Source organism: Gallus gallus, chromosome Z (assembly GCF_016699485.2).
Source record: "Gallus gallus isolate bGalGal1 chromosome Z, bGalGal1.mat.broiler.GRCg7b, whole genome shotgun sequence".
NCBI classification, from domain to species: domain Eukaryota; kingdom Metazoa; phylum Chordata; class Aves; order Galliformes; family Phasianidae; genus Gallus; species Gallus gallus.
In genome coordinates, this window is record NC_052572.1 from 60,374,462 (window position 1) to 60,388,485 (window position 14,024).

The 14,024-nt window shown below is 36.3% G+C and overlaps 1 protein-coding gene across 5 annotated transcripts in view; it reads right to left on the bottom strand.

Moving 5' to 3' along the window:
* Window positions 1-14,024, bottom strand: part of ADGRV1 (adhesion G protein-coupled receptor V1) — a 260,638-nt gene that overhangs the window by 144,011 nt on the left and 102,603 nt on the right. For 3 of the 5 annotated variants that reach the window (XM_040655976.2, XM_015280551.4, XM_040655978.2), the window contains 7 exons: window positions 12,211-12,382; window positions 11,536-11,671; window positions 9,055-9,902; window positions 7,172-7,289; window positions 6,244-6,415; window positions 4,336-4,578; window positions 263-670 (listed from right to left, as the gene is read on the bottom strand). In XM_040655976.2, the coding sequence (XP_040511910.1) occupies window positions 263-670; window positions 4,336-4,578; window positions 6,244-6,415; window positions 7,172-7,289; window positions 9,055-9,902; window positions 11,536-11,671; window positions 12,211-12,382 (2,097 nt within the window). Of the gene's footprint in view, window positions 1-262; window positions 671-4,335; window positions 4,579-6,243; window positions 6,416-7,171; window positions 7,290-9,054; window positions 9,903-10,783; window positions 10,975-11,535; window positions 11,672-12,210; window positions 12,383-14,024 lie in introns of those variants that run through there. The other 2 variants (XM_040655977.2, XM_015280553.4) reach the window with 2 other exon arrangements.

The following is a 14,024-nucleotide window of genomic DNA, read 5'->3' on the forward strand; positions in this document are numbered from 1 at the left end:
CTTTACAGCAGTAACATCTTGAGCTATGTGTAAATATGCAAAACTAATACTGGTTGCTCTTCTCAATCGAATTGTTCTATGATTTCCTGTCACCATCCTAGCTAGCAACAAATTTCTTCCTTGACTGTGGTACCTGTGATTTCTATTTTTACTTTCACAATCTGTGCTTCCGGGTCCCTGTTGTGAATTATACCTGTGATCTTATTCCAGGCCATACTTGTTGAAGTCATTGGTCTTTCAAGAAAGATCAGGAAACATTTACCTTATCTATTACATGCATCACAGCAGTAAGCTGTTCTTCAGTAGTTTCTGTTGCCACCTTGACATTCAGATTCTGAAGGACTCTTTGTAAAATCATGTCATCAAGAGGCTGATGCAGTTGATCAATCAGCATCCAGAACGGCAAGGAGCCCAAATCTGAGACAATGGTGACATTAGCAACACCATAGACATCATCTACTCTGGCACCTCCTGTGGGATTAGAAAGCACAACTTGGAAGCGCTTAGGAAATGGGTTTAATGATGCTGTCTCTGGAGTAAGGGTCACATCCAGAAACTTATTTCTCTGTCCAGGTTCAAATGTCAATAAACCCTCTGATCTGGCAAAATCTTGTCCTGCAACAGCTGGAGATATGAAGGTCCGGCCAACAGTTTCAGGCTTTTGCAGTTCCTTAAAACAAATCAAAAGAGTTTCAGGTAACACGGTGATAGATATGATTGTTCAAAAACAGCTGCTGTTGAACATGTTAAGTGGGTAAACTGCAGTTGCATAAAACAAAATCTCCTTTCCAAATGCACTTCCAAAGAGTGATTATCCCTATTGCATTACATGAAATATGTCCCTGAAACAGAAATCTATCACTTTTGGTCATTGGAACCTAGAAGGAAGAATTATATGCATCCAAATCAGTAAAGAGGCTCTCTTTTTCCAGAAAAAAACAATCACAAAGCTTTTCTGGGTAAACAGATATCAATAAGGTGAATTCCAGAGGGGGTCCATGTATGTTTATATATGTAGGATGAAGTACCATCAATTCAGGGTACAGATCTGTAAGTAAAAACTATACAAATGCAAAGTAAATGTTCCAGAAATCTGTGCCAAAAATAATATGAACTGGTAATAGTTTGAATTTCAGTATACATACTTCAAAGAAGGACAATAAATTTAAGACTGAAGTCAAAGCAGACCCTATAGAATAAATGCACAAGGCAGACAGATTAACTTATCTGGGAACGCTATGCGGAATCATTTCCCCATGAAGTAGCACTATTTTTTACCTCTGTGAGGTTTGTAGGAACTGTTTCATTCTTCACATTCTTGTTGTCAGTTACCATAACCTTGATTTTATATCTGGTAATATAATAAACCTTCCTTAAGTGGAAACTAACATTCTGAGCTATTATTCAAATGTATGATTTTTCAACAGTGTATATTCAAGTACAGAATATAACCTGAGTCAAGCGTTCTTGAAAAGCTCTCTTACTATATAGAGCAGAGATTTTTATTTCTGAAGTATTAGACCCCTTTTGAAAACATTTTGCTTTAACTAGTAAAGTTTACTTACAGAATAAATAAGATATTTTTTGAATCTGCAGGAGAACAGGGGAGCAAATCAGTGTGGTGTCCACCTGTTCATATTTGGTCTATAGTAAGATCACATCATCTGTGTCAATTCTAATGAAAATAATAAAAATCACAGAATTCTAATTCTTGGCTTGGGTTGTAAGAGGCCTTAAAGACCATTTACTTCCCTGCTGCGGGCTGGCTGCCATCCACTGGACTAAGCTGCCCAGGGCCACATACAACCTGTCCTTGAATACCTCCAGGGATGCGGTACCCATCCACTTCTCTGAATAGTCTGTGCCAGTGCCTCACCACCCTCTGAGTAAAGAATTTCCTCCAACATCTAACCTAAATCTCCTTTTAGTTTAAAACCATTCTTCCTTGTCCTGTTACTATCAGATCATGTAAAAAGTCAGTCTCGTTACTGTTTATAAGCTCCCCTTAAGTACAGGGAAATGGCAATGAGATCTCCCCAGAGCCCTCTCCAAGCTGAACAAGCCCAGCTCCTTCAATGTCTTCACAGGGGAGGTGCTCCAGCCCTCTGATCATCTTTGTGGCCCTCCTCTGGACCCTCTCTAACAGCTCTCATTCTGTAGACATATGAGATTGCTTCAACCCAAGTGCAACACCTGGCACTTGGCCTTGCCGAGTCTCATTAGATTCAAAGGGAACCACATTTCAATCTTGTCCAGGTCCTTCTGGACGACATCCCTTCCTTCTGTCTTACGAACTGCACCACTCAGCTTGATGTCATTCGCAAACTTGCTGAGGGTGCACTCAATCCCATTATCTAGGTCACTGATAGAAATGTTAAAGACCACCAGTCTCAAGATGGATCCCTGAAGGATGTCCTTCATCTAGACATAAAGCCATTGACCACGACTCTCTTGCTGCATTCCAATGAATTCCTTATCCACTGAATACCTAATTCTTCAAATCCATCTCTCTCCAATTTAGAGCTAAGTGTGTAGTGTGGACCATGTAAAAGGCCTTGCAAAAGTCAAGGCAGACCACACAAGTTACCCTTCCTTTATCTACTGATGCCATCACTCCATCACAGAAGACCGTTAGACTTGGGTGATGGATGATCTGCCCTTGGTGAAGCCATGCTGGCTGTTCTGGATCAGCTCCTTGTGTTGCATTTGCTTTAACATAGCTTCCAGAAAGATCCATTCCACGATCTTCCCAAGAACAGAGGAAAGGCTCACTGGCCTTTAGTTCCCTGCCTACACATCAGCCAGTTCTGTCAGGACCCTGGGATGCCTTTCATTGGGCCCAATGACATATTCAGTTTCATCCAGTGGTCATGCACTTGCTCTTCATTTAAAGTCAGAGTCAATTTTTCTCCCCAGACCCTGCCTAGAGGTTGAGGGACATGAGAGATGTGGGAAGCATGACTGCCAGTGAATGCTGAGGCAAATAACTTACTGAGTACCTCAGCCAAGGTTTCCTTCTTGTTCCCTTCCAGCAGAGAGTTAGGAATATGGAAATAAGTGGTAATGACTAGTTCTGATTACCAATGGTCAGTATAAGAATGAGATCACAATCTGTTTCCACTAAGAGTCTCATAATTCATACCTGGTATAACCTTTTATTTTACATGTACCAATGGCATCAATGCTTTTGTACTTATGCATCCTCAAAACTGAAATCTGCCTAAAGTAGAATTGCTACATAAAAAACAGGAGCAGATAAGGAACTGCCCCTTATTTTCAGCCTACATATCCACTGGGCAGGAGCAATTCCTTCGTGAATCAACATATAAATGGTAATAACCTCTTGGTTGGAAAGAATGTGAGAATTTGTAATGACATATTCTAACTATAAAGCAGCTAACCAGTACTTTAATGCATGAAAGCATCGAATTATCCTATGCAGTTAAAATAGGAACATATGTAATACAACTACAAAATGCAAATGCAAAGCCTTTTATTTAAAACACTGACGGAAAGGTACTGATCACACAATGTTTTCTATAAAAACTGTTCCTTGATTTTTTTTTTTTTTTTTTTTTTTTTGTGCATAAAATCCAACATATGCCAAGTAGATCAGGCTAAGTACTATCCCAATACAATAGGTAAACCCTCCTTGCATCCTGTGCTTGGTTTTGGAGTCACAGCTCCAAGGAATTTGAAGGAATTATGGTTTTAGTCTGTGCAACTTCTATTAGAGGAGTATTCTCATCATCTGTCAATTAATGAGGTATTCCTTCGAAGATAAGAGGGTCAGCAGATGATAAGCTATTTCTGTGTTAAAGCTATAAATACAGAATAAAAAATGAATGAAGACAACAAAATTCAGAAGATTTTCAATCAGAAGAACAACTTCCATATTTAGTACATAAAGAACATGGAAAAAAATTCTGAAAGAACTCTCTCATTTTCTAAGGCTGAACTAAGCACTAATAGATCTGTGATGTAACACTGTAGATATGTTGGTTACCTAAATCATTACAGTCATACCCATCATGATAAAGACTCAGCTTCATATAAATAAGCTTCAAAAAAAATGAGTTTCAAAAGAACCTTAGGACAAAGAATGAAACATATTTAATGGCTGATTGACCATTCTCTTTGAGGCTTCTGGAAGGTACTATGAACAAAATCACTGTTGACAGTGTAATGAAACCAAATCTCTTTACTAATAGAAAAAATGAGGCAGTTATACCATATGGACCCAGCAACTGTTTGACTGTTTCCTGCAAAAAATGCTAACAGTAGTCAAATTGACTTCAGAGAATAAGCAATGATTTAATAATAGATCATTCTTACCTGCATGTTGTAGCTAACCTTTGTGGTTACTGATGTACTAGAATCTCTAAGCACTTGCAGACTGATTAAAGTAGTTTTCTTATGAGCCACAGCAAAACGAGATCCCACAGCAAAATATACTAAACCATGAGGTGCATCACTTTCAAGAACTGTTACAAATGCAAATCTGGCACTGCTGTTCAATGCTGCTCCTGCACTTACATCATACAGCTCAACAAAAAAATATGTTTCAAATTCAGGTACCTGTAAACAAGGAATGATATTTCATATCATTAAAATGTCTGTTAATTACTACCAGCTTTAAAAAGTGTATACTTTTTTTTTATATGCAATGAATTACTTGCACTAATACTTATCACACTTTTATTGCAATATGCAGTGAGTAGGACAAAGCATATCACAAAAATAATGTTGCAGTAGGCACCACAGTGTCATGTACAATAGTGACATCTGAGGTTTTCACGCAATGACGTACTTGATTGCAGTAGAGCAGCTATTTGTACAGTACAGGTACTGATATTTTTGCTATAAGACATCATAGTAAACTCTTTCAGAGCTTCACTTTCCAGATTATGGAGTTACATGTGTATTACATTTTCGGAGAAATTTGCACTTTCTTTTTGTCTTACAAAATACATGTACGCACCTAATTATCTGTGGAAAAAATGCACAGCAGCAATATAGTGGGGGTTAAATAATATATATTTTTAATTAAGTTGTTTTTAAGTAATCTTGACTAATTGATGGCAGGCTCTAATTTATCAGAATACCACAGGAACCTTTTGACTTCCATTAACAACTATTAGATCAGCACACACTTGAGTGCGTGTCTCATGCAACTGCTGCACAGCAGTTATTAAAGAATGATGTCTCTCCATTAAACTAAACAACCTGTGATTCACTACTGTATATATTTTATTCATTGGCTCTTTAATTTAAAAATAACATCTGAAGAAGGAACATGGCTCTCTTCATGAAGTATGACAATGCACCCTTCTTACTGTTTTCTATTTCTTGCACAACTTTCTAGAAAGCAGTCAGAAAAATGGAGGAAGCCTTTTCTTCCTCTTTTCTGCTCCCTGTGTTACAGTTTTGCCACTAGCCTAGCTGCTAGGATAATTCCCTGGGAAGTTTAAAACTTTTTGAACACTCAATAAGAATGAGAAACATTAATCCCACATTTCTTAAGCGACTGCTCTATACAGTGATCATTTTATCTTCAGCAAAAGTGAGTGAATGTTATGTTTTGTGTTAATTTGAGTTTGAGCTGGGCCTCTCAAGGCAGTTAGGCTTATGCATACCCAACTGGCAAATGCTAAATGGTTTCAGTGGATGATGGCTGCTAAACTAGACTTCACTACTCTCAACCTGGATGTGTACAGATTTTCCAATGTTCAGAGGTTCTTATACAGTTTTATAATTGAACAGCATTCACAGATCATTGTGTGGGACTTAAGTAAAAAAATACGTAGAAGTTGTACTAGAATTTTTTTGCTGAACATTATTATTTTTCTTATAGGTTTTTTTTTTAATAGGATATGGTTTGTAAAAATCACGGAGTGTGACAGTTAAAAATTTTTCTGTGTGAAGGTTGAGAATTTAGCGTATGAACACACATTTCAGTGAAATGACACCATTCTGTTATTTCTTATAGTTCTGTGGAAAGTTAAACCTGTAGTTTACTCTTCAAATTAAATACTCAACTCTTCTGAATTTTTACCAACCACAATAGAGGCAGTACAAACCTGTAAATAAAATCTGTTTTCAGAGAAACTGGGCAGATGTTGTTACTGTTTTCAAGCCACGTCCTACACATCAGCTCCATAGTACCAGAGATTTATTTTTTCATCTTGATAAATTGCAATTCAGTGACATTGTGCTGTACATAAATGTGCACTAACTACTTACATTATCAGGTTTTATTTCAATTGAGATGTTGCACATCGTTTGACCTGCCATGCAGGTAGTGACTCCCAGCACAGACACAAGTTCGTTCTCCAAATTCACACCATCCTTCAGAAGGACAGCACTTGTTTCATTAAATGTCACACGCCAAAAGACCTTCACATCTTCAAATGCCCTGTATCAAATTAAAAGAATAAACGTGTTCAAAATGAACTAACCGACAAGCTGACTTAAGATGGAAAACTGTAAATTACTTCCTCTCAAATATGTATAGATTACAAAAATAACACAGGAAGAAAATAAAGCAATGATGATCACCCACATTCTTCTTGATTTTTTCCTTTAGAAAACATGGTATCAGCTAGAAAACAGACACTGGTGCTTGAAATTCAAGGATGTACTCAATTACTTTCTTTAATGCTATGGTAAACAATTGTCTGGAAAGCCAGTCAGAATCTGATTTTCCTGCAAGTCTGAGGAACATAGAATATTTGAGGATATTTGTTTAAAGTACATATAAATGTACAACAAATACACACATTAGAAAAAATACAGAGTCTGTGCTATTGAAGACACAAGCACAGTTCAAATACTTAAGCACTGTGTTAATTACCCTTTCAAATATTCATACCTTCTGTGCAGGAAGATGAGAATTTTAATTTCACTCTCAGCAGTGTAAATCCTTAACCTAAGCAAAACTTTCACAGCCACACAACAGCCACATAGTGAGGCTTTCCATTTTTATTTAATAACAGCACAGTGACAGGCCTAATCATATTAAAGCTAGTTTGCCAAAATCTGGGAAATTATTAAATGAGCTGAAAGGCAAAAATTATTTTAAAAATTCTACGATAACCTCTTCCACTAACAGCAGCACCCTTGATTTAACACAGAATGTACGCAGAGTACTTGAATCAGTTGCCGTCTGCACCTGTTTGGTTGCCTTGCAACAACCAGCAGCACTTCTCTGTTTTCTGAGTCTTCATCAAGTATAAGACCACTTTGTACTTCTGGAATGAATCCCAAAATGCCATTCTGAAGATCACTTCCTATATAGGAAACAGTCCATGAAATTAATTAGCTAGGAAATTAAGCTGGGACTAAATCATATTTTTTGTCTAAAAATAAAATAAAGATAAAAAATGGATACCAAAAGTATGCTCCAAAGGACTATTATAGGATGCCTCAAGAAAATTTCCTTTGGTACTACCTTTCTTTATGTACATTCCATATCTATCTCCAACTTCAAATGTTGGCATTTTGGCACTTTATGTATTTTAATCTACATAATTCCTTTGAAAGTAAATTTCTTATGAGAATCCTGGTACCACCTGTGATCATAAATCTGTATTTTCACCAGTGTTCAGCAAACTGCCTGAATTTCTGTCCCCTGACATCAAGAGACTTGTTGTTAGAGTGGTCAAGAACAGTTTCATAAACTTCATTTATAATCACCCTATGAGATACCCACTCCAGCTATTATGTGTCTACTATACCCCTTAGAACTCTTTTTTTCTAAACAAAATGGTCTTCACTGTGCCCCTAGATTGTAAGTGTTGTCATGGCTGGTTATGTTTCCTATGACATGTCAAAATTCCAATGACATGACTTCACCTTTCTTATTCTGCCCACCCATTACATTGAATTCAGTCATTTTCCCATACTGCTACATTTTTTTTCTCCTCTTTAATTCACTGTGTGAAACTAAAGAGCTGGAAAATACTGTGTTGTTCTCATGAGAACGTAAATAGCTTCAGGAAAGCAGTGAAGGAGGAAAAAAACAAAAACAAAGTCCAAAACAGAGCTAATGAAGAGAAATTAATGCCTCCACAGTGTTCCATAAAATCTTGTGACTAAAAGATTTCTCCTCAAACTTATCAAGAGCTACTCTGCATTTTAAAACATCAGTATACATACTGACAATTGACAGAAAGTGCATTTGCTTTTGTGTATACATACATATTTAATCTGTGGTATCTTTATACAGTTAAATGCAGGCACGCGCTTTGATACTTCTTAAACTGTCTCTTGATCTTAATCTACACACACATTATGCTCAGGCTATAGTTCTAGAATATATAATATACTTCTGCGGGATTCAAAACAAGCTCAAATTCCAGTCGGTCCTTTTGCACACACCTATTTAGTTAACTTGCACGTATATACAATTGGTTACTTGCATGGTGAGTTTGACAGACCATGCACCTTTGTTTTAAACAGTCTATTCCTGGTACATAATTTTGCATACACTCACTCAATAGCAAAGATTAATCTTGGTTCCCAACATCTATCTTGTACTTTCAAGACAATCTGCATATGCAGTCCTGTAAATGCTGCACCTTATGTAATTTGACAAAGCGAAATTGGGAGTTCTGGTATCTCTCCTTCAAAGTAGCAAAGAAAAGTAACTGTGACAGGAAGAAAAATTCTTCCCTAAATGTCCATTTAAGCTCAGCCCTATCTTCCATCCCCAGAAGCAGAGGATGACTATAATGAATAACTGCATTATATAGTGTTAAAATACAGAAACAGTTTCCCTGCTTTTTATACCTCGTAAAGCCCCATACATAGTGAAAGTGACAATAGGAAAAAAAATAAAAATAACAAAATAAAAGCTAATGGATGCATATTCAGATTTGGTATATTAGATGCTTTCTCCAAACTGAAAAAGTCAAGATTTGACAACATAATACCCTGTTGATTGTCCAATAGAAAAGCCAAAGTTTACATAAATATTGCTCTAAGTACCTACAGTTATTTACTATTACTTAACTCCTATACATCTACTTATTTACAGGGACAAAAAAATGATACCTGCAATAATCACGGTTGCAAAAGCAGCAAATCCATATTCATCCTTTCCTTTCACAATCTGAGCTCCATGTTTAGGATCTGAGAGGAAAACATAAAAAAATTCCTGTCCTTCAGGCTCATCATCATCAAAAATTTTTATGGACACCTTGCTTTCTCTTTCTCCATCCAGCAAAGTCAGAGAGACTGACTGTTCCTCAAAATCTTCTCCTTCCATTGCCCACGTAAAGTTTGACTTTCCATAAACATTTTCAAAAGGATATAAACCTACTCCGTTCTGTGCACTTATTCCTCCAAAGGTTTTAATGGTTACTTCAATATCACCAGTAAACCCCTGGGTCCTTCTGATATTAATTATCACTGTGTTGGGAGTATTATTGTTTGCATCTTCTTCAACATAAATAAACTCCGGCCCCAAACTTAGTATTCCATGAAGAATATCATTAGCCAGGATATTAATTGTTGCAACACTGAAAGCTGGATTTAAACGTGGACTCCAGTCAAGTTTAGCAGGTTGAAAATCCAAAATTTCAACAGCAGTCAAATTTACAAAAAAATATTCCTCAATTTCAGAAAGAGTGTCATCAATTATTGATATTTCTATCATGGCATTTGTCTGAAAATGTGCAAATATAAGTTCCCCATTATGAATAGGCCTAAAGTCCTCTAGTGGTTTGGCACTTCCTGGAGTGGTCTGATATGTCAATTTAGTGACATTACTTCGAAATCCAAACAGTTTTTGGACATGCAGTGTGACTGACTCAACATCTTCTTCAACTGAAATGAATGTTGAGTTAAAAGCAAACTGGAATATCCCCATTGGCTCAATTTCAGCTATTGTAAATCCTGATCTGAAACAGAAAAGATATTGAAAGTTGAATGATCAAACAGGAAATAAGAAAATTAAAAGACACAGAATAGCTTCCAGTGAACAACAAATGAAGACTGTAGGAAATTGAATTAAAAAAAAAATCTGTAACAGTTGAGGGAAGAAATAGCAACCACACAAAGTAAGATTTAAATAGATTTTTTGAAAACATTGTTTGATTTATTGTCAGCCTTTCATAGGCCTAATACAACCTGAGTTAACACAGAATAAAGGATAAAATAAGTAAGAACTTCATGGAAAATGGAGAGGGAAAAGTAGGTATGATGTTTTTCTATTGTGAACAAAAAGCAGGGAGATATATTACAATACAGCCTCTCAGAGAAATACCAGTCTTAACCATAGAACAAACTTCCTGTACAAAATGAAAACTGTGGACTAGACTGATGAGAGCAGATCTACCATTTTAGCCAGGGAGCAGATAGAATCTATTTGAAGACTTACAGTGGGAATTTGAACCATTAACCATCCCCTCTCAGTATTACTCATACTAGTTTTTTCCAGATTTGAGCACCATTAATAAGTATCAGTTTGAACTCTACTACATCCATATTAAACATATACCCTTACTATGAGAAATAAAATGCATAGAGCTGAAGACTGTGTTAATCTGCTTCCAAAAAGGCCTTTGCTAAACTTCGGGCCTTACATTTCTGCTGTAACTGACCCAATATTCACCTCTATAGGCTACCAATTAGCACTACAATTACAGTGTGTGATTTTCATTAACAAACTAGACACTCATAATCACTAAGGGAGTCAAAATTATCAGCTTTGCCTCCTGTGGGATCTAGTCTTAAGTTTTCTAAAAACATCATTCTTGTACACTCAAGATTTTTAACTCACATGTTAAATAGGTGCTCTGAGGACACCAGTCCACAGAACATACAAGCCTAGGAGAATGTCCAGGGAGTTTAGTCATCCAGTTCATTCCTTACTTCCTTCTGACTTGCCGGTATAACTGTAATGTGGAGAAGCAAATACCTTTCTCCATACACGGTGTAGCTCTATGTCCATTCATTTTATACCACTTTTAGCTATTAATAAATAAGGAAGAATGAAAATAAAATATTTTGAAGAATAGGTAACAATCTATTTGAGATGGAAGACTACATTAAACGAAATAGTTCTATTTTTAAGAACAAAAATATTTTTTAATATAAATGAAGCATTTTCTGAATTTCTTGTTTGTTTCTTTGTTTCAATATATTTGAAATAGCATTTGTTACCTAAGAACATCATATTACAAATTTCTAGGGAGACTAATGAAAACTTTTAGAGTTGTTTTCATTCTTCAGCTTCCTGGCTAAAGTTGTTGATCTTGGTTCTTCATTTTCTTAACTGTCCCTATGGTTTGAGACACATTCTGGACAGCCTGTATCCTCCTAGCATGAAATAGACTGGAATTTGAGAGAAGTGTCAGTTCTGGTAAGGTCAGATCTGTAGAACTGAAACAAGATTTACAAATTTATCAAAAAAGGCACTGATCTTCCTATCTGTCTATAACTCAAAAGTGGTTTTTATAAGGCATATTCCTGTATACAGATCATAATTCTTCCAGTATCTGTAAAACTAAATATTTTAAGTAATAACCTTACCTCAGTTGAGCCCCACCAGACACATTGCTGTGCACTTCTGTTAAAGAGATGGCAAATGACTCACGTTTATTTATGTTTGGAGTAGCCCGAAATGTGATTACTTTACTTTGCTCACCAGAGGAAAATAGAACAATACCTGAAGTAAAAGAGAGAGAAGAGAGGGCACAGTTCAAAGTCACTAAACAGAAATTCTTATTCTACCTGAGTATATGCTGAGATATGGTTTGTAAACACAATTCCATTCCATTTAGCAAGAATAAATTTGGTTAAGTCTTTCCTATACAAAGTTGTCCATCAGGGCATAGCATTATGCTCACCTCACAGGCAGGTACCTATGTGTCTCGCTCCAATTTATAGGAGGGAGAGGAGGTTCTTTGAAATATGTATGCCCGGCGTGAGATTAAGAAACAACGGTTCAAATGTTGGTCCGACCAGTTTATTACAAATGTTAATAAGGGAGATGAAGAAAGGGGAGGACGGACACTATTAAGGATTGGGGTGATGACATTTAGTTCTTTCTCTACAGAATCTTTCTCTACCTATTGCTTACAGATAAAAATCAGACCATACAATTACATTCTAATGACACTTCATTAATATGGGAAATATATATAGATACCAATAAGTAAAACAGTTATGGAACTGTCATACCTCCTTCCTCAGACAAGCACTTACCAAATGAAGGAGTAATATTGCCTGGCTGAACAAAGTCAGTGGTTAGTTCTGGTGGGTATCCTGAAATCCAGTTAACTGTTACAGAGCCATAAACTCCTTTCCTGGTTATGACAGCCTGACCTGTCCCTGCTACAATATTTGTAAGTTGTAAAATCACAGATTCAAAGCCAACCTGGGGAAACATAACAGATTCTCTTACAGAAAATGGAGTAAGAATAGGCAGTAACACATATGCAAGCATATTATATATTTTAAAATAGGTATTTCACAATCATTGTACATGTAGTTGTGATGTAAGTTCCGAGTATATGCACAGATACACGCACACAAATATTTCCTTAACAAGTCTACAATAATTCTGCTAAATCTGAGATTTTTGAGAATTAAATCTCAGAGAAAGTAACTAATATGACTTGGATTTCACTACTGAAAACATTAAAAGAAAAACATAGCAACCTGTCCGTGATGTTCACAGTAATAGCTATAATAGAATCATAGAATCATAGAATTACTCAGGTTGGAAAGGACCTCAAAGATCAAGTCCAACCGCAGCCTAACCATAGTACCCTAACTTTAACAACCCTCTGCTAAATCATCTCTCTGAGCACCGCATCCAAACAGCTCTCTGCACAGAGATAGAATTAATAATTGTGTATCCAGTGAAAATAAATTATTGTCATATGATACTGTTAATAGAATATTCTTGCTGGCATAATCTACCTTTCCTTTTCTTTAAGCAGCAAATAAAGTTAAAAGGATAATTTTCACATTCGAAAAGCAGTAACTGGGTAAATATTGACAGAAACAATATTGAAGTAAACAATATTGATAGAGCTTTAAGTTTAATTAGAAATTGAAAGAAATATCAGGGCTTTAAGACAAATAAAATTACTTAATAAAAACTTAAAATTTAAGAATTACATTGTCTTTGCCTGATACATAAGAAATCAGCTGAAGCACATATACTGTATTAGGATAGGCAAATTCTCTTCTCTCACTGTCATATGAAGTAGCCAAAGTTAAAATTTCTCACAGTGTGATTAGCCAAATGTATTGCCAACTGCATTAAAAACCAGCATGATTTCTACTTCTTGCATAAGCTACTATGTAGTTGCTGTTATCTACTTTGGGGCTGCTGTATTTAAGGCAGAATTAGTTCAGAATAACCTCTTGTCTTTTAAATCTCAGCACTTTCATTTCGTGTAAACAAAAATATACACGTTCTGCTCTGAAAGTAATGCCTCCTATTTTATTATGTCAGCCCGTGATATCAGAGGCAGATGTCAGTGGTATGGCAGTAGAGGTTGAACCTTCCCACCAATATTCCGTTACATGTTATTGCCATGTGACAGATGGCAGCAGAGAGGTGGTCTGGTAGAATGGCTTCTGACATGGAAGTATTAATGAAGAAAAAGCTTGTCACTGAATTCTTCCATGCAGAAAAAGTGGCACCCACTGACACTCATTGATGCTTGCTGAACATTTATGGAGACCAGTGAATGTGAGCCCAGTGACAGGCAGATGGTGCGTTTCAGCAGTGGCAGCAGCAACGTGAAAGACAAGCCGTGTTCTAGATGGCCATGCACAGTTGTCACATCATGAAATGAAGAGCATCTCCATCAGCTCATCTGTGCAGATCAGATAATGATGGTGACTATGTTGAAAAATAGTGTGTTGTAGCTGAGAACTTGCTCTATCAAAGAAGTGTAATTGTGTTCTTCATCTGTTGTAGTTTCCACAGAAATAAATAGGAGGCATTACATTCAGAATGAACAGCATAAATTAACTGTAGTATTTACACTATTTACTGTTGC